Here is a 22,023-nt window from a genome sequence, read left to right as displayed (position 1 = left end):
ACATAAATGAGATTAGGATAATAGCACATTTGGGATCAAAGGATGTTATGTTCCCATGTTAATCCATCAGTACTATTTACATACATGTGGCTACAGGTTGTTGTTATGTAACTGTCATTTTTCTTGTCTTGTGACAAATAAGAAACTTGTGACATCATCACCACATGAAGGTGAGCTAACAGCCTCCACGATGCAGCATCTCCACACTAACCTCTGTCTTTACGACGTGGGAGGGGGGGCGGGGGGGTTCCTCCATACCAGGAGAGCTCCTCACCAAGGATCACTAAGCACATAAGCACATCAGAGCCATGATAGGTCTCTGCCTCTTCCCTCTCTCCTGGTGTCACACTGATGAGCTCCACACTGCCACCGACTGGAGGAGAACAGGAAGTGAGGGCGGAGGAGGAATCTTCTTCTGCTCAGGATGGAGTGGATTAGTTTACAGAAAAGAAGAAGTGGGCTAGAAGAAGAAGAAGATGCATTTACAAACCAGAGAGTGCATTTAACAGATAAAGCACCGATAATGTCTCCAGCAGCCATTAAGAGGCCGGGGGGAGGTTTAAATGCGCAGCGGCAATTTGTCATCACATTTATAGTGAAGCTTAGTCATCTCTTTCTGTGTGTGTGTGTGTGTGTGTGTGTGTGTGTGTGTGCATTGGCATTTTGTTCACAGTTCATATGAACTCTATATATGTGTGTGTCTGCTGTGTCATAGAGCACTAAAGTCTCCTTGATAGTTGTGAGTGGACAACGAAGATATTATTTTATGTGTGTGTGTGTGTGTGTGTGTGTGTGTGTGTGTGTGTGTGTGTGTGTGTGTGTGTGTGTGTGTGTGTGTGTGTGTGTGTGTGTGTGTGTTTGTGTGTAAAAGATTGATTGTGATACACACGTTGCATCCCGTTGCCATGGAAACCCCACGAGAGCCAGGAGCAGATGACTTAATTCCCAACGGAGAAAACAAGCCATGCACTCAAGTCTGTCATCCTCTGCCTCTCTGTGTGTGTGTTTGTGTGTGTGTGTGTGTGTGTGTGTGTGTGTGTGTGTGTGTGTGTGTCATGACAAATCGAACAGGTCTGTTGTGCTGCTGTGTTTAGTTTACGTCGCTTTAACTGGATAAAATGTCCATGTGATGATGAAGCCCATGCTGATCAGACCGAGAGCTGTGCAGAAACCGTAGCTTTATCAAAGTGACGGTGGGATTTGTGCAGAGTTTAATTTCACCTCACAGGACGAGACAAAATGAACTTGTGCACATTTGCCTCAGGGGTAAAAAAAAAAAAAAATCCAGCTCCAACCAACAGCCAGGACCATTAGCAGCAGTTTTACAAAAGGTCAAATATTGTATTAGCAGCTGAGAACACAATCCTGTTCTCAGTGGCTCCTTTGAATCTCAGAGTAATTGAATGTATCGCTGCGTCTTGACCGCGAGGAGCCACTGAAGACATGAAGCTCTCCATCATTCAGTGTCACAACACAACACAAGGACAAAAGCTTCACACAAATAAATGTGCCGAGTGTCTCTACGGAGACAGACTGGGCTGATTGATGCTGGACGTACGTCTTCATAGCATTTCAGTGTGTCACAGCTTTGACACGACGCTGCTGTTTGGTGACATGAACCGACCTCCAGGACAGAGGAGGGCAGAGGAGCTTTAACAAACACCTGTAGATACAGTATATTCTTAAGGTGGAATCACTGTGTTTTTTTCTATTTGTATTTTTCCAATACGTAGTATACATTAATGCAAAGTCACATGAGTTTAATAGGGCTGTTAAAGCAGAAGTAAGTGATATATTTGTGTTAATATAAGTCTTAAATAGTTATATCTTCCGACAGCAATCACTTACATAGAGTGTTTGGTCTGAAACACGGGTCTCTCAGTCCCTCTGCTCTGCTCTGAGCCGAGGAGAAAACATTTATCGTATCCTACAGTTTTTATCCAATGAGGAGAGAGAACGGCATGCAGGGCTGTGTGTGCAGCCAAGGGACGCCGTGAATGTGGCGACGTAGGGACGAGGACTGTTATGGTGCATTCAAGGAAACTCGTATTTTTCCGACCGTGAAGTGGTACCAGTTCGATCTGGTACGAGTTCACGGGTCGGAAGTTACGAGTGGCCGTTATAGTGACTTTCACCGGTAAAACAGGTCAGAAAAACACGAGTGGGTTGCCTGGAACGCTACAAAGTCGTAAGTTGTGACTTGAAGCTGTAATTTACGATTTCAAAAGCCTGCCTGGAACGCAGCATTAGCCAAAACGACCGGACCACTTACTTCTGCTTTAATCAATTAATCAAAATGAACATTTTAATGGACAAACATGCTTATTTCGTGCAAATGTAACTTTATTATACAATAACTAAAACCAAGGACAAGTAACTCAGAAACCCCCAAAGAGCCACGTATTTGCCATTAAAAGTTATGTTAATTTTTGTTATAAAACCTTTAGAAATATCACCAGACATAAAACTATGGAAGTTTTAGTAAGAAAGGAGGAGGAAGAGAGGAAAGCAGAATAGGCTTGCAGACTTTTACCAGGTCTACATGTAGATCATCAACAGCACAAACAAGTACTTGTTCCTGCTTGGGCATTTGACCTCTAGGGACCTTTAAAACCAATAATTAGGTTTGTAGTAACATGACTCTACTCTGGAGTCCTCACTATCACTGTAAAACAGAAGTAAACTGAGATACTATAGTCCTGCTGGTGCTTCCAGGTGAAGTGAGAGGAGAAACTGTTTGTCTTCTGTTAAATCCCAGACCCCTGGTTCAGCGCTCGGTGTTTATTCTCCGGGCTGAGCCTCCTGGTGAATACTGAAATCCAAATCAAAGTGGGTCTGACTCTAATTACACCCAGAAGATGTCTGACTGTGACTTTTGAGAGCGGGGTTCTCATTTATCCCACTCTGAAATGATTAAACCACATTACTTAAACCAGATGGACCAATCCATTTGACACAATAGACAGAGCTGAGACCAAAAAAAACAACAAAACAAAACACAAAAAAAAAAACAGAACCGGTTTGTGACAAAAAACCATCAGGGGCCAAAGGACGGGGCAGGACGTGGGTTTGTAGTGCCACCTCAGATAGATGTCTTTTTTTAGGATAATGTGCTGTGAGTGGTGGACGGACGGCGGACGGGACTCATTTCTGGCACAGAGAGTGAGTTAGGTGACAGCTGTGGTGATAAAATGGGCCAGATGGAACGAGTAGAAAATGTGTGGATGTGTTTTATAGCAGCTGATAATGTGATGGCTGCCGGACAAAGTAGTGATTTAAACCTCTAAAAGCTCCTCTGTAGGCTTTTAATCAATTAACTCCCGGTTAATAATATATCAATTATCAACATATTATTGTAATCTTACATTTACTGGCATTAGTGTGATGGTTTGTTTTGATGCATGGTCTCTTTAAAAGGACATTTTGATTCATTATCATGTTCTACATCTGTTTGATGCTCTTTAATATTTCCACGTGAACCTTCGCCCACGCCTCTGAACCAAATCAGTTAAATCGCGCCATTTGGTAAATGTCACGCCTTTGGACCGTCATTAGCTGATTCCTTGCTGTTTGTGCGCTGTGTTAGTGTCCAATTGGCTTCCGCAGAGCGTCTCAACAAAGGGCAGCTCCACATGTGGTCCAGGTGTTGAGGGGAAGTGCATGTGAAGCGTGTGAAGTCTTTATTTATTTATTTATTTTTTTTAGTTTGCAGTTTGTCCAGCTCCACCTCGCCTCATCTTCTTCAGAGAACGACGGCCAACGTCAGCGTGACTTCAAAAAGCACTTTGATGGCCAGAAATCTCCAGCGGCTTGAAAGAGGAGATTATGGCTTCAGCTGCAAGTTACTGTAGTGTCAGTGTGTGACATTGGTTTAGGCTGGGATGTCTGAACGCTACAGTTTTCTCCATCATCAATTTTAAATACGTGTCACCTCACATACCAATAATAAGCTTTGAGATAACGAGGTATAAAAATGTGCATTTTCACATCCGTGGCTGAGAAAATGGGAAATTGCACAAACATGTCTGTCCAGTATCACTGCCCCTCGATCCGGTCTCACTCTTTTGCTGGCGTCCTCCTGACCTCTGTCCGTGTGGATGAGTGCTTCCTCGCACCAGAGACCTGCAGAGATGGAGGAGACCGGCCGGAGAGAGAGAAACCGAGAGCATGAAACCAAACTGATAATGAAATATGTTCCAAGAAACAAGATAAGGCCTGCTTCTCATCTCTGGGTCCGACTATCAGCCTCTCAGGATCTTTCTAGGCGCTTTCTGGAAGAGGAGGGGATGTGTCTCTTCACGGCTGCACATACATACAAACAAGCAATACAAGCAATAAAAGCTATTGGGGAATAACACATGATGATAGCAGCCCTCACACAGGACGACCATAGTTTAAAAACTTAGTAGAAACTTTTTAAGTGAACACCTGCTGTCACGAGAGGTCAAATTATGATTTTGCAAGACTGTTTAATCTGAAGAGGCAGCATTTGGGTTTGAAGTGAAGGGAACAGTAAGCTAACAAAGCAAGAAGTGCTGTTAGTGAGGATTTAGCTGGTGTTTCCATGACAAAAAGACAGTAACACTTTGTGACAACTATTCACTGTTAAGCTTCAGTTAATGGTAGAGTAGGAAATCCAGGAAAAACAGTCAGAGCAGGCTACATTTTGGAAACACACAATTCAAAAGTCCAAGTCCCTTACTTCAGACTTCTCTCTGAAGCCTCCAGAGCACAGGAACGCACAATGCTTTTTCTTTTCTGCCATAACATTGCTGCAACTGTCTCGCTGAATTTAGCAAGCTATCAGACCATATCGTAAATTGTTGAAGACTCTGAGCACACGCATAATTAGTGCACGGAGGGGGGGAAGAAAATGATTGGATGGTGTTTTTGCAGGACTGTCCGTTCCACAGGTGACGGACATTTTTCATTCTTGTGGAGAAGCATTTCATTAATTGAAGGACTTCAAACTAATAGAAATGCTCCAGAAAAAGATCTTCTCCCCTAACTTTAATTCATCATTTATAAAACATTCTTCCTACATTGATGCTCATAGATATGTAGTTGATAAACAGTTTGACTCCTCATTAATAAGCTCATCCATGATGTGTTTACATAAATCAAGTATTAGCCTATATCAATTACAAACCAGTTATTTATAGGACATATCAGTGGCTTAATTAGATGATTGATAGTGTCGACATGAACACTTTGAAACTTTTCCTGGAAACTGGAGATTGAATCCACAGAAGCAGATGTGTCACTGTGACACGTACGATCCTGGTGTTGAGATCTGGGTCTGTCTTCACTATGACTTGGCAGCACAGGTGACTGATCACCTCTCAGCTGTTCTCCCGTCGAGGCTTTAGACTTTCCTGGCCACAATTCAACATCCACACGCTACTGACAGTCTGGTATGCCACAGAGACTGCAGGGACTTTCATTTTAATTTGTTGGCTTTTAACCCTAAACATAGAGAAGAAAGTCTCACTTTTTATGTTTTCTTTTAATTAAGTCACAAACCCGTTCAAATAAACCTAAAAACTCTCCGTCTCTAATCACTTTGCTACTAGATTAACCAGTCCTCTGAAGGCTAATAAGAAATTATATCCCCGTGAATAAAACATCACTGTTTTATTTCACAGCTTGAATTATTTGGATCTTTGAAAAGCTCGTTCAAAGCTCCCATTACTAAATAATTCATTTGTTTATATTTGCAGCCCTGAAACTAGTTGGCTTCAAACAGACTGTGGTGGAGATTGTGAATCCACCACAGGTCCAGGTTCCTGAAATCCTCAAACTGTCACGACCTCAGTTACCAAGACTGAACGGCCAATTTATTAGGTAGTAGGTACATCTGTTGAACTGTTTGTTATTGTAAATATCTAATAGGCCAATGATCACATGGAGGAAACTCAATGAATTTATGCACTCAGTCAGCCAAACCTGGGCTAACAACAGGGAATTGAGGCCACAATTTGGACACGCTCACTGGAACTGGTCTCGAAATCTGGATTTCTGAGATAGTTGGGTCAGAATTTGGTGTAAACAACATAAAACAATGGATCCAACTTGCCTCGCATCAACATGCCAGGCGTGATCTGATGGGGTGGGGGGACATTTTCTTGGATCACTTTGGGCCCCTTACTACCAATCAAACGCCACAGTCGATCTGAGTATTGTAAAATATGTCCATCCCTTTATGACCAAATAGTTTCTTGATCACCTTTGGGATGTGGTGATGAAGGAGGAGATCCCTGTGTGATGCCTTCATGTCAATATGGACCAAAACCTCTGAGGAACGTTTCCAGAAACCAAATCCAATCCAATATAGCAAGGCGTACCCTAGTGGCCAGCGAGTTAATGCCCAAACAATCACATCTACGTCAACAACAACATGGCCTGTCACTTGTCTCAAACAGTCGTGGACACGATTCATTGCAAAGCTTGAAAAACAAAAACCCCCTTCACAATGACTGATGCAGCTAAACCTCTAATTCACTAAGTGACTGTGAGACTAAAGGGATTCTGATATTTTCTGACCTTTAGCTGAGGCAGGTTTGAATCGTCGTCGCGCCCCCTCTGCGACTTATTCCACATGACAAACCCTACAAGTTTTCCATAAAAATGCTAATGGCGGATTTACGGATGGAGCCCGCGGCGCTTTGGATCAACGGAAAGAGGCCATTATCTGGATATTTAGTTGACATTAGTGCTGATACGGTTCTTATGTAGATGCCCGCCTCCTCTCTCTCCGTCTCCAGGTGAGGGAATGAATGCGTTTCAGGAGTATAATGGAGGTTCTGTAGGGTGAACGGAGGTTTCATGTCCCAGTTGCAGGCAGGCAGGCTGGTGATTGGCACGTTGAATCATCACGACTCACTGTGTGTGTGTGTGTATGTGTGTGTGTGTTGAGGGATAGGCGGAGGGGACCGAACCCCCCGCCTCCGTCACATTGCATTACTGCCTCGGTGGCATGGTATCATCACATCAAATTAGCCTTAATGAACACAAGCGAGTCGACTGAGGAGAGAGATAATCAAACTTTTATTAAATGACTTAATCCTCTGTACATGCATAATGTAATGGAAAGAGAGAGATGGGTCTGTGATGTTCTGTCTGCAAAAGGAGAGAGAGGAGGTGGGGAAGTGGGAGGGTGGGATGATCTTTACCCCAAAAACATGTGAATGAGTGTGTGTCTGTGAATGAGTGTGTGTAGTGTGGAAGCTGAGCTGTCTATCGCCGGTCTAACGCCTACGGATTATTTACCACAGTGCAGCAGCTGGAATAAAAATCATCTAAATACAGGAAGTTAAAAACGCCAGCCAAACCTGTTCCCTTGAGTAAACAAAAGAGATGCATTTCAAATAGTATGTTCCTTCAGTTCATTTGGTTATCATACAGAAAGAATGCACTGTAGCTCACTCCACACATCTTAGATGCCGTAAAACAGAGCAGCTAAACTGTCATATTGCCGTAACTTGTAAACAAGAGCAAAAAAAAGAACAAAATAATTGCTTCTTTAAAAAAAAAGAATCCACATAATAAACTAGACGTGGGTTTCACCCTAAAACATTTCATCACTGACAGGTATAATGTTCAGATGCTAACATTGAAATGCATAAAGCGTAATAATTGATATAAAGTCTTGCTTGTGCATACTTTAAAATTGGAGAATATCTCAATGTGATGTGATTTGTCTGCAGGATTCAAATGTACCAAGACACGATCATGATAAATCTGGCACTAACGTCCATTAAAAAAAAGAAAAAAAAAGAAAAAAAAAAGAAAAGAAGAAGCACCAAGCTGAAAAATCTCACATGCGTTGCAACAAGGCACTCTGCTCTGACTTGGGCTGATGGTTCTTGCAGCAGAACGTCTACTGAGTTTGGTCCAAGTGTGACACTGCAGCACTGGAGATCTCTTCATTTAACCTGGGTGTCGAGGTGTGTGCACTATTTTTTAAAATCATCTAAACCAAGGGTATGAACAGACTTTGTGTGCGCTCGTTTTTTTTTTTTTTGCAGCACAGTACATTCATTTTTAGTTTTGCTTTTTAAGACCTTATTAAAAATCAATATAATGAACAGATCTAAATTGGCCTATATACAGTACATTTACATTAAATATGTAGACGTTGGACAGGACAGGACAGGACGACGTTAGCCCCGTGTTCGCTGGGCTTTTCACCTCGGGGGTGGATTAAAGGCTGCGAGGCTCTGAGGACGACTAACAGACAGAATCAAACAGAGAACAGGCCGTGATGCTGGACTCCACCCGGGGCGGGAGGAGACAGGAGGAGAGGAGAGAGGGAGGGGAGGCTGGCGTCGGGTCCGGGCCGTGCAGCAGAGCGGTTCTACCTCGTCAGCTGACCCACCACCTTCAGCAGAGTCTTGTTCTCCTGTTTGAGTTGCTCGTTCTCGTCCTCGATGTCATCCAGGTCCTGCAACACACACAGAGATCTCAGTGGTCATCATCGCTCTACGGACACATTTAACTGCATAAATATTCAAGACGATCCTCCTCCACCTGAGAGAGGTCTGGTCGCTGTGTCAAGTGTTAGTCTGAGAGTGACGGTGTGTGTTATTTGCTGCCAGGCAAATAAATTTGACATTAACAGCTTCGTCACAAATGAAAGACGGCTCTTAGTTGCCACGGCGCCGTCTCATCCAAGTGGTGCTCATCAACACTGCCAGGGAAGTGTCACAGACTGGCGGTATGGATCAAATTGAATTGGGATATGCTCAGTATTTTTATAATAAATATAAATAATGTGAAAGTGGTTGCTTAACGTGATGAATATACAGAGAATTATAAATCTGCAGCCAGTGTGACCAGGTGTCTTTATGCTGGACTCATGTCCTGTGTTTTCACTGGCTCAAGTTTTCTCAAGTCAACACTGCAGGACAAAGACTTTTCTCAAATCTGGCTTTTCTTGAATGACTGTGGGGAAAGCCAGAGGGTGGTGAGCTGTCACTGTGGGGCTGCTACACCAACGGGTCCTATGCAGATTTCAGCTGAATACGATGGAGAGACGACCACAAAAAAATGAAAGAAAGAAATGGAAATACAGCTGGAACAACAGAACTATTTTTCGATTTCACAAGAAACGTTTGGCTGAAGAAGAGACGTGGACGTGTTCCTGGACAGACAGAGGAGCAGCAGCTAAAATAACGAGTGTTTAGCACATTATCCAACACAAACACTGGTCAAAAACTCTGCTCACCCTCCATGTTTAGATGCGGCGTGACTAACGGTGCTACCTTTTTCAGTAACGAGTACTCAAGAAGTCCCATCACAAAATAACACACCCGTTAAAGTGTATGTTTATAAAGCCTACACATTTTTTTCAGTCCAACAACTAGTTGGAAAAAAGCCGTTTATCTGCCTGTGCGGAGGAAAACTGAGTGAGTTGGTTAGTTCCAGATAAACGGGAGTTTAGGGGGGCGAGTCCAAGTAATTTGACATATTTGAGCGCAATAGTTACTTTTTGCTGGTAATTAGTAACTATGGTAACTCAGTTACTTTTGGGGAAAGTAACTAGTAACTATAGCTAATTACTTTTTCAAAGTAACATGCCCAACACTGCTATAGTCACACACGTAACACAGATGTTTCCCTAAGGTGGTGATGGTGGTGGTGGTGGAGACCAAAACCAGAGGTAAAAAAGTGAATATTGTCCTTATTTTTGCCAGATGGCGTTTGCTTAAAAAAAAAAAAAAAAAAAAATCACGGTACTATGACCAAAGTAAAAACAATTTAACCTTTGAACTCTCTTCAGCTCTTCACAGGCTGTCAGCAGGGAGATACGGGTCCAAGAGTTGAGCTTTATCTTTTTCTTTCTTTACCAAATAAACTTCTACAGTTACTGAGGGTTCAATCATCCTCTGCAGAGACGCCAGACTGGATCAGCTGTTATCTGCTGCCTTCCCATCAGGCCTTGTGGTAGAAGCCTCTCTCTCTCTCTCTCTGATGGCTATCAGCGCGTCCACCGTCCTGACATAGAACCGTTTTCTTCTGACCAGCTTCCTGCCCATGTGATGCTATCAGCAGGGAGCCTCATGCAATACCGCACCCTCGGTGTCTGCAGATGGGTTGTGTTGTGTTGTGTGTATCATGATGACAAAAGCTTTCAGATAATAATGAAGCAGAGTTTATTTGACTTGTAGCTCAAAGTGTACACATCATTGACCGCTGCGCTGGCTGGCAGGGCTGGAGCTCTTGTTTCGGTTTGATTGGCTCTGCAGGGGAGAGCTGAGATTTGTTTTCTCTGAATATTTGAGTCATCGGAGTCTTTCAGATCTGTTCCCACCCACAGCGCTCGGAGATGCAGAGATGTATTCTACCACCAGTCTCGGTGACCCAGAAAACAAGCCGAGGAGGGTTTGTTGACAGTCTGGGGTGAAAGCGAGACGAGGGTTCAGGGGGTTCGTGGAGGTTTCACCGAGCACAAAGACACATCAGCCAACCTGAGACTGGTGTGACCTCTCAACCCTGACCGCAGTGTGAGGGGGAGACAGGACCTCCAGCTGGGAGGCCAAGCCAAACTTAAAAACACACACATGACCCCTTCAAGTGGGTTCATGTCAGAGTAAAACTCTCAGGAGTGTGTGTGGTGACAGGATTTCTCAAAAGCTCTTCAGATGATATTTATGTTAAGTGGGCCAAGATGGTGACAGTGGAGCGGCCTGCTCCGAGCTTCAGAAACCTCAATCCAGCAGGAGTTATGTGCTAAAATCTGACAAAAGTGAACTTTGACCCCATATGGTGACCCTCAAGTCCAGTGTCCAATCATATTCAGGCATTTTCAGAAGCTCCAATGACAATATTAGTGTCCAAACTTAATACTACTTATTGATTCTAAGTCGGATTTGAGTTGGTGAGTTTTTTTTTTTTTTACCCTAAAAGACTTCATGAGGATCATTTACACACTAAAATCTGTAAAATATCCATGAATCTAAAGTTGTTTTTTTCCCACATTGACTTAAACAATTGAAGAAACGTGTAAATTACAGTTTAACTATTTGCGACTGTGGCAGAGAGTCCTGTTAGAGGCGGAAAATTGTTGGTATAAAATCTCACGGCAAGTGAGAATTCCCCATTATGGAGAAAGCAAGTAGAGAACAGAGTAAGACGTGACCTTTAGGCCGAGCACAGGACTTATAATCAACACTGCATCAAAAGCTGAGGAGGACTTCACCGATCATGTACAAAACAACACTTACAGACCCAAAACTCAGTCATAATAATTAACTGTACAACAACAGTGGGGGAGAGTGGAAACATAAAAAATATGACCTTTGGAGTACAGTGGTAGGAAACCACCGGTCCACAGCTACAGAGAAACGGTGCCTGACTGTTAATGAATTCAATGATAAAGATGAATAGATACAGTATAATCAACCAATCTGGTCCATGAGTGTGAGTTACAGCCGCTCATGAACCGACAATACCACCGTGATTGGCTGAGGACGGCAGGGTTGTGATTCCGTGGTCGTTTGGTTTGACCTGTGGCTCCGGCTCTGCTGAATGTGAAATGACACAGTAATTACCATGTTCAAATTCACTTTGAAAGTTTTAATTGGAGGGTTTTTGAACTCTGAGTGTGAACGTGTACTCAGTCTCCAACCTTAAATCAGAGCATGGAGGAAGAGGTTTAACCTTTCTGCGATGCACTGGAAATGTAAAAAGAAAGAAAGTTGGTGCTTGAAAGTTGGAGACTTTGGTATTGGTGGGGGCTTCAGCTGCAATGCCACGAGTTATTTTTTACTCTTCACTTTGTTTATTTCTTTATTCTACAGAACTATTTGTCCAGACCCTCTCAGACGAGGCGCACAACAGGGGCGCAGTTCTGAAAATACCCGGAAATTTAAGCTGGCGAAAAAAACCCAAAATAATCTTTGTGAGTTTGCTTGAGACATTCAATCACGTTCCTCTCCACCAAGCAGCAAATTTGTGTTTTGTGGGTAAATCAATAAGCCATAAATGTCACCTTCTACACTGACCACTAACTTTTGAGGCTCAAATGTCACCAAACCACCGGAGAGTTTTTGTATAGTGTTTAAAATGCAAACGGCACTTGCTGTGCCTGTGAGCAAAAACATATATCATTATGATGTGAGTGAGCGAATCCAAAAATAAAGCTTTGTTTATGCCGAAATCCTAATGGACTGCAAGCAGAGGAAAAAAAAAAACATCACTGTAGAGAGAAACACATAGCTATTATACACAACTCCTGCTAAAATGCCAAATGATGATTTACAGCCCTCACAAGCCGCCCACACATGAAAACACAAAGCATCGCTCAAAATATCAGACATCAGAGCAGAGCGTTACGTGGGCCGGACTCACTCTGTTCAGCAAGTCAATTTCCTCCTTCAGCTTCCCGATGAGGTCGTCTTTGTCCTGGTGGGCCTTCAGCAACCTGCCGTTCTCCTGGCGCTCTCTAGCCAGCTCCTACAACCAAACACACACACACATGAATAATTGTGAACAACACAATTTCACCTTAGGAATAAATGGGGTAATGAAATCTAAATCTGTATTTATGTTCATGGAACTAAACAAGTACAGTGTTTTGCCCTGGCCTTAGCTACTACTGGTTGTTAATCAAGAGGATGCCGATCCCAAACCCTCCAGGGTGACGGCAGTCCATAAAAATGATTTGTTTCATCAGATGTTTTTGATGTGATGATGTGTCCTTATTAAACCTAAATTCTTACAAAATAAAGAAATCAAAACAGACGCTAAGTTATTGGCAAACTAATTGGACTGACATCTTTCCCGCTAAATGCAGGACAAGTCACTGCAGTAAAGTCAAAACCTGTTCGCTCCCTTTCTTTTCCAAAGAACAACACCTGTTCCCCCCTTGACCTCAGGCTTTTAGAACACCTGGAACAACACAGTAGATGAATCCTACAAGTTTGACTCCTACAAGTTTGTCAGAAATGATAATTGTTAGATTCAAAACTCTCTGATCTGGAGCTCTGCTGCCTGAAAGGACAGTATCTCTGGTGCTGTCGTCCGCAGTAACATTGTACTATTAGGGAGTGTAGCAACCCAAAACGTAATAACGGCCAATAACGTAACAGTTTTGGCCATTTTAAATGTAATAAGGCCAATAATGTAATAAAACTTTTGAGCCAATAACGTAATAATGTAATAACTTATTACATTATTGGCTAAATGTTATTGGCTGTTATTACGTTTTGGGTTGCTACAGGGAGCATGAAGGTAAAACTCTCGATCTACCTGTTGATTTACTCTTGATTTGTGCAAAGCTGCCATCTCTAGCCTTAATGCCAGAGTAAAGATTAGTCCCTTTAATGAACTAACTTGTCAGATCTGACCACGCTGGAAGGCTTGAAGTGTTACACATGTTTTCTGAAAAGGCCACTCTGGAAGGAGGCAGGAGCCGAGAGCCGGCTGTCACAGAGAAGGAACAAATCGTACAAATGGAGATCGGAGACAGGACCGTCGCTGCTCAAATTGATTTGTGGTGTCGCAGGCTGCTGAATGCACAAACAATGACAGAAGTAGCTGTGTGAAGAATTTAAAACGGCCAGTCTTGCTGAAGTTGCTCAGCTGCTGGAGTTGGAGAGGTTTCGTGAGGAGGAGGGTTAAAATCCTGTTTGATGATCCTGTGAGCTGTGTTGGACTGCATGTAAATGCTTAAAGGAGCTTGGACATGGTGTTTGAGGCGGACCGTGCTGAGGTGGTGTGGCCGCCTGATTACGACCCCTGACTGTGGAGGAGTCAGAATATGCTGGAGGGATTACACAGTGGTGGATTGAACTGGATGAACGCTGCATGGGCTGAGATATTTACTCATCAGAAAAAAGCTGTAAACATTTCACGTATCGGCCTGTTTCTGCTCAATCTTAAGTGAATTCATCTTAACTGTTGTGCAGCCAAAAGCACAAAAGCAAACGGCTGAATTCAACAGAAAGACAGGTCTTTATGGAAAACACATTTTTCTTCCACAAACATCTGTTTTTAACCGACTCCGTCAATAAATAAAAATAAATTTTCTTTTTGTGACGTGACAGTTTTAATGAGTATGTGATTCTCTATTTCCGTGCTCAACTTGTTCTTCAATAACAAATCAACACTGACTGACAGTGAACAATGCATTAACAGTTGCTTTTATACAGTGCCGTTGTGTTTCTTTTGAATGGTGCTTGGTTTAAGTTCCTGTCTGCCTCCTACATATAGATAGATGGATAGACTGAAACAAATGCATATTGTTTCCTCCTGTAAGAGACAGAATGTGTATGCTATTAACACTGAAGGTTAAAGGACCCATATTATGCAAAATCCACTTTATACTGGTTTTGTAGCGGTTATATGTGTTGCCTTTCTATGACGCCTGGAGGTGAAAAAAGTCTTTAATTTATTTAACTCCACCTCCTGGTACTTCCTTATACTCCCCTTGGGCCAATAAAGGTGAGCTCCGACCGCTGAGATATTACCAGAACAGCGACAGTAAGAGGCAAGCGGCCCAAGTGCCACGTTATCGGCTGCAACAAGCAGCATGAACATTTATTTTCTCCTCCCTTCATCCGAGTCTCGCAAGGGTTGTTTTTTATTTGACAGAGTTTCACACAGAACTTTCTGATGGTTGTAGGAGTCTCTCCATGTTTCTCCTTCTGCCACAATAAAAAGGGAACATTTACATTTTTCAGACAAGATGATAGTCTCATATACTAGGCCTATTCTATTCTATTCTTTTTTTTAAACTGACTATTTGATCATTTGGAAATCATTGCCCATCCCTATTCCCAATGTCAACATCAGCACATGGTACCTGTAGCGAAAACCATACCCTCTCCCTATGATGGATGTGGAGTGGACATGGTTTACACATCTTATTTGCATTTCAAGGTGCAGACACAGAAACGGCTCGCTGTAAGGAGAGCTCTGGAGAGCAGCTTTTAGATCTTTTAGAGCTGAGATTAAGAGCCACAGGGGCAAAGTGCTACGAATACAATGTAGTTGGACCACTTAGACCTACAGTATGTGAAATGGTTGAAAAACAGCATAATGTGGGACCTTTAACATCATCACCACATGATGAAGCTGACATTTATGACTTATATTTCCATAGAAACCAACAGGGAAGGAACGAAGGCACAAAGCATTACAAAAATAATGTTCACCAGTGTCTCACCACTGTTCATAATGGTATTTTTTAAAGGTGCTGTAGACACCTACAGCTTTGAAGTCTTACAACATCTCATCCCAAACACACCTGAACACATTTCAATACAATAAACACAGGCTACATCTCTATTGGTGTTTTTCTTCTGAGGAGGTTTATATGCACCAGATATGACTTGGCCTTGGACCAGATATATGTTTATCACAGATACTCCAGAGTGTTGCTTCCTGTGTCAGACAGAGAGGTTATGGGGGAGAGAGATGATGTTGATATGCAGCATCCTCAAACATATAGGAATCTGTCTTTTTTTAGTCTGCGGCCTAACATCGCTGCCTGCAGTATCAGGGATTTGCATTCCAGACCTGTCGTATACACCCCTCTGCTGTATGGTGAAGTAAACGATGAGGACAAAAATATCTCGTGTGAAATATGATTTCCAAAGTGTTTCTGGTCATTTGACCCAGACAAACACCTGTCGGTGAAGCCGCCGAGGTCACAGCGGCACTTACTTTAAAAAAGCCTTTTTTCCCCCCCAAAGCCACCTGTGTGACATTTGATTCCGAGCTGAGTTTGTGCAGCGAGTGGTTTCGGTGTCTGATGGGGGGCCGGTGGAGGAGGGGAAGACATATCTGCACTGTAAAAGGTCATCTATTCAACAACACAGTGGAGAATTTCTTCTGACGGTGCTGAGCCAGAGAAATCAGAGGCCGGGACGAGGAGAGGAAGATCAGCTGAACAAAGAGGCGTTCATGGAGGCTTGCAGCTGGTCTGAGGAGTTCTGTATGGACCCTTAAAGATCTCAGAGCGTATTGAAACGCTGATAGGATTTGGTAGCGATGGCAGATTTCAATCAAAAACCGGATCTTTCCTCTGTAACTGAAGCTAAACTGACTTCAGCATGAAATGTAAAGTCACACTCAGGGAAAAGTAGTTCAAGATTTTCCTCTTTCTGACTGATACTTTATCAAAACTCACATCCGATTTCCAGAACGAGTAGATAACACAAGATAGAAAAAGAGATAACCTGTGTTTTGGTTCAGATCCAGGCAGTGAGGTAGTCTGTGGTCTTAAATAGGTATGCACGGACCAATAAGATCCCATATCGGCCTGGATATTGACTAAATAGCTAGATCGGGTATCAGCTAATGGGGCTGATCCATGATGCTGATCTATTCACTTCAATTCTATTTTATGACGCATGCAGTTTACTAATTTATTAATTAATTAATCGGTATTGGGTATCAGCTGATACGTGAAGCCCAGGTATCGGTAACGGCATTGGGACTGTAAAAGCCAGATCAGTGCATCCCTACTCTTAGATTCAACAGTGTTATTTAAACCTAAAACGTCTCTTTATTTACCTCATGGTGGTTGTAAACCTGATTTAAAGAAGCTACAGGGAGGAGAGCTGGTTCTGACATAAATAACTAAACTCCACAGGCCAGGGAGATGCAGTCGGCAAGATGTTCCATTAAGACGCTCGAGTCCCGCTCCATATGCTGCTGCACTTTCAACAACAACAGGCTCTGACCTTTTCACAGCAGGGAGGCGGCCAAACCTGCCAACATGTGTATTCTGACTCATCCGGACAATGACAGGAACCACTCCAGGCTCCGAGGAGATGTCTGCATCCACTCACCTTTTTTTATCAGCAGCACTGAAACTTTTATGCATTTTATAAATCAGTTATTAACCTCAGCTTGACCTCACACGGTAAATTCAAACAAGTACAAACAAGGAGCGGCTTTGGGGGGGGATAGCACGACCCGATGAGTTAGACGAAGAAGATCAATACTGCTGCTCTTACATCTCTGTGTTAAGTGCAAAGCTGGAAAAGGAAGCAGTTCACTTCACATAAAGGCTCTGCTTTTGATATTTGGGATCGAGTACATTTTAAACAAACAAAATGTGAGCTTCAAAGCTGATGCTAAGCTACGATAATCGCATCTGGCTCTTGACATGAGCATTGTATCGACTCATGGGGAGAAAATGTGGAGTTATTCATTTAAAAGTTGAGTTTATGGAGGAGATTTACATCTTATCAAACACCGATAACTAACACCGATCTGTGATATGAACGGCGGGGTCGCTGGACGAACCTTCTCCAGCTCCTCCATCCTTTTCTCCAGACCGCCCTGCGCTCCTCCGTCTCTGCCGTGGCGGTTGTGTCGTTGCCTGCTGTTCCCACCCACCTCCTCCTCAGATCCTGGTCCTGCAGAGCTGTTACAAACACACAAACATAAACACCACTTTTTACATCTAGAAAACTTATTTCACTTTCTCAGGGGGGGTTGGAGGGGGGAGGTGACATTTCTATGTTCGATTTTCCTCTATTGAAAGTGTCCTGTGTCGTGTTCACTCTGAGGCTGTTTGAAGCTATGAATCATAGAGACATTATTAAAACTTCAATGAGAGGACACATCCATCATCAAAAGAACAGGTGGGAATATCGTCTGCACGCTTTACCTTTCAATTAGGCATGCATTATTAACAGCCCTCTCTGCCTTTTATTCCATTAATGGAGAAAAAGGCCAGCCAGAGTTTGGTAACAGCCTCGGGAGCGGCGGTGGCAACTTGTGTGTCACCGTTCTTCAAGCCGGTGAGAGAAAAATAAGGTTTTTGTATGCAGCTCGAGCAGAACATTAACCTTATCTCCTTTTCGCTTCCGCGCTTCTTAGAGACGGATTCTGGGGCAGCGGGGAAGGAATATTCATGTGCAGTTTATTTTTCATACGGATCTTATTTCAATTGCCAGACTTTTAACAACTGTTCCAGGTCTATGAAATCTTCCCAGGAATCAAATTTGTTGTTTTGGGGAGGAGGCTGCAGGCTTTCGCTTGTCTTCTGAAGGAGGCTGTCAGCATTTTTATGCATGTGAAACGGACAGGAAAGCTGCTGGCAAGACAAAGGACAAATATAACTCTCCTTTGTACCATCTGCACTCCTTTCAGGATCTGCCAAATGTGATGTTCCCATTATTAGACCGCTCGCCAAAGTACTTTTAACTCTGCGATTGGAGAGGAAGCAGTGGGCAATATGAATATGAGCTGTCACAACACAGAAAATTGCTTTATTTTGACGTCCTCAGCTTTTACTGAAAAGCAGGAAAGTGTAGAGTGACAGGAAACAGAGAAAAACAGGGGATGCAGAAACAACAGGTCCCCAGATGAACGTAGAGACGGTATATGTCCTTCCTAACCACGGCAATATGAGGACACTGATTCAATAAGCAGATGTAGATGTAGATGTAGTTTATTTAATATCTTGACAGCAGAGACGCATCAAATAAGTGCTTCTGGTTTTTCATTTCTCAGGATCTGAAGTTTGTAACTATCCCCTTAATGTGATGGATCAGACCCAACACAAACACAAAACTTTCTGGTTGTTTATTCTGGGACGTTCTCATATTCTTTATTCTTGCTGCTCATGTTATCATGGATGGATGTTTAATATTTGATTTTATTAATTAAAATTAAATTTTATTGGAGGGAATCATTCAATCATGTGAAAAATGGTGCAACATCTACAAACAACCAGACACTTCTGCAGAAATTCCACACAACATTGTTAGGTAATAAAGCTAATGTAACAGTGGTGTGTTTGAGAGACCTGGAAAATGAATCTAGACGTTGTTAATGGTTGGAGATCTTGGCAGGATGAGGTGAATATGCGAAGAGAGCAAAGGAAAAGTTCACACAATATAAAATACTTCACACTGAGCTACTTCAACTGAAGTGGGAAATATCCTTCACTCTGATAGAAATGAACCTTGGTTGATCCTGGCTGTTTGGTTTTGTTCACTCCTTTCTGTTTATTAGGGGACAGATTTCATTTCAAAATGTGCAATTTCATTTTCACTCAGCACTAGTTTGAACAAACTTAAACAGTCCAAGGATTTAGAACTGACGACAAACTGATGTACGCACAGGATGGAAATCGTGACTTTTCTGTTTGACTCAATCTGCCGTTCTTCTTTCCTCTATTGACGCCACTGTGCTGCGTCTCATACACATGCAGAGGCAGTGTTTTTTTTTCTGTACCTTGACATTTACACAACCAACAGCTTATTTCTCTCTCCTGCTCGCAGAGAGCCAAACGTGGCAGCGGACATCGCTTTTGATCAAGAGGGAGTCCTTGAAGCGCTCTCTCCTTGGTGCTCGCCTACACCCAGATAAAGTGCGTTTCATTTGTCTCTCTCATTGTGACTCCTTCAAGGCTACTCTCCCTTTATCTGCATAAGCGCGCACACACACACACACAGAAGCACATGTGCGAAACACTGCTGCATGCACATACACAGGTATACTTTATAAAGAGTGACACTTCACACATCCCTCCATGCTGCTGAGTTAAAAACAGCCCAAAACAAATCAATGCCACACCTCGTGTTGCTGCGTGTGTGTGTGTCTGCATCCACGCATGACGTCTTGTTTTGAGAGATATCTCCACTGCTGCACCCACACACACACACACATATACATAGACAGCACACACACGGGTCCTCAGGGGCGCTCAGTGGGGGACGAAGCCGAGCCTAAACATCCATGGCCTCGATACTAAATATCACACCGCGGCCCATTAGCGCCCCGCGGGATGAGGTCTGGGGGAGAGAGAGGCTGAGCCAATCACACACACTTGGGAGCCTCAGCAGGTGGGAAGGAGAAAGTACAGACAGCAGAGCCGCTAACAGCAGCAGCAGCAGCAGCAGCAATCCACAGGTTTAACATCTCTCATAGACTCAAGTGTCATTGTGGAATAAACCAACAACAACAACAACAACACCACACGGTGACTGGTGGTACTCAACCATCTGATTAACGCCCCGCCAAGATGTGACACACCATTCCTCCAAACTTAGACCACATCAAAGCAAACCCCACTCAGGTATTTTGAGCTGGTAGTTTAAAGATCAGTAATCATCAGTAATATCTCTGCACCACAAAACAACCATGATACATGGTCGGGGGTGTTGTGTTTCTTTTTTCTATCTCAATTGCTGCTGAGATTTCAATCGCTCTGAACAGTAGAGCTGCAACAACCCACCTGGATCACATGCTGATGTTGGTGCCTGATCCTGGGGGATGTTTTTATGTTGTTACGGACTAGCTGTGACAAATAAAGTACCTTTAACATAATATAACATAATAACAATAAAGTACCTTAAACATAGGTGAATCTTATAGAGTGAGGAGTGCTTATGTATTGCTGGGCTGCCTCAATTGTATTTGTTTAGTTGATAAGGATGATGCATATTAATGAACCTCGTGATAAGGTAGGAGATGTAAACAATGTTGGATTGTGGCAAAAATGCTAATTTACATCTGGAATAGTAGAAAAAAAGACTAAATGCATACATTATGGTGACATATCTGGTGTTATATGTGGAACTAGTGAAAAATGTGGTGATAAATGAATCATTGTTTGATGTGTAGCCTAAGGTCTTTTCTCTTAAGTATACAAGATAAAAACAAGACTGAATTGGCTCCAAATAACATGTTGGAGATTGACAAGAAAGACACAAGTTAACGATTGTTTTTCTAATTTCCCAAATATGCTGCTGGATAAAACTGCCTCGCTGTTCTACGCTGTGTTTTCTCTCTTGTTTGAGTTCTGCTCTTCAGTTGTGTCTGAGCTGTGGCTGCAGAGAGGAGATGTTAACAGACACAGAGCACAGACATCCGAGTAAAGAGGAAACTACAAACAGAACCAAACTCATACAGACAAAAATACCAACTTTCACCTTTTTTTTCTCCATTTTTTTTAAGCAAAGAGAGTGTGTTGGCGTTACACATGCCAGCTAAAAGTGGGCAGCTCATCATAACGACAGACAAGTGCTACAATTAGAACTCGACAAAGTGAAGGGTGGGAGGCTGAGACTGGAAATATACCGTAGGCTTTAAGACAAAAAAGCTGAAACCCGCTGCTTTTAGCATGCATGTGTTTTTTTCTTTTAATTTCTACTTTTAGAAACAGATTTGTGTCATATTCCCACAGCTATTCTCAGCCAAAACACACAGTGGAGTGCAGGGCAGTAGTAAGTAGTGTGAACCACTTAGCGGTGGAGATATTATTGAGATGAAGTGCTGCTTGACAGATCATTTGCATGCTGCATTTACGAGAGGATCCACAAAAAAGTGTAAAAAAAAGTCTGGAGTTAAGTTCAGTCGGACGCGTTCAACCGTCAGAAAGTCAGGCAATATTAAAATGCTGGATACTTGACTGGTGTTTGATGTGACTTTCCCAAATTGGACTGAACATCAGGGACAAACTGAGAAAAGAAATGGAATCTAGAGGGCCGACAGAGAGGGAGGAAAATCAGACACTTGTGTGTTAAGTTGCTCTTTCGGCCATCTTGTGCTGCTGGGCCCACCTGTCGGGTTTTCCATCGCAGAGCCTCCGAGTGTCCAAGTGTGGCCGGGCCAGCTGATGAGAGCCGCGGCCGTAATTACATGGCCAGATTGAATGTCAGCTGGTGAACTTGGCTCTTGCCGTTGGCCACAACTTCCCAATTTGGTTGCGAATAATGCAAAAAAAAAAAAGAACCCACAGTGGACACACACAGAGGTTCTCAAAGGCCTTCGCCACATGTAGTGTCAATCACAGGCTGCAGGCTGCACTCTGAGAGGAGAATTTAATTGACCATTTCCTCTGATATTCTTCATAATCATGTGAAATCAAACAAACAAAAGGAACGTGCAAAGAATTAGAACTGTTGGAGCGAACTGCGAGTGGATAAAAGAAATACAACGCTGTGTCTGTCCAACCTCCTACAGTAAAATGCATGAAACCAAAAGGAAAATTATTTCCCGCCCAGATAAAGGTGTTGCTAAAACATCAATGTTGATTTTTATTTTTTTTAATCC

At 42.8% G+C, this 22,023-nt stretch overlaps 1 protein-coding gene across 2 annotated transcripts in view; it reads right to left on the bottom strand.

Moving 5' to 3' along the window:
• Nucleotides 1-7,034: 7,034 nt before the first annotated feature.
• Nucleotides 7,035-22,023, bottom strand: part of pawr (PRKC, apoptosis, WT1, regulator) — a 45,270-nt gene continuing 30,281 nt past the window's right edge. For both annotated transcript variants that reach the window (XM_083999638.1, XM_083999639.1), the window contains exons 5-7: nucleotides 17,260-17,380; nucleotides 12,352-12,456; nucleotides 7,035-8,443 (exon numbers count right to left, since the gene is read on the bottom strand). In XM_083999638.1, coding sequence (XP_083855764.1) covers nucleotides 8,357-8,443; nucleotides 12,352-12,456; nucleotides 17,260-17,380 — 313 coding nt within the window. In that variant the 3' untranslated portion in view covers nucleotides 7,035-8,356. The remainder of the gene's footprint in view (nucleotides 8,444-12,351; nucleotides 12,457-17,259; nucleotides 17,381-22,023) is intronic.

The sequence above is a fragment of the Trachurus trachurus genome, assembly GCF_905171665.1.
Source record: "Trachurus trachurus genome assembly, chromosome: 23".
Taxonomy (NCBI): Eukaryota; Metazoa; Chordata; class Actinopteri; order Carangiformes; family Carangidae; genus Trachurus; species Trachurus trachurus.
This window is presented reverse-complemented; position numbering and strand designations above follow the sequence as displayed.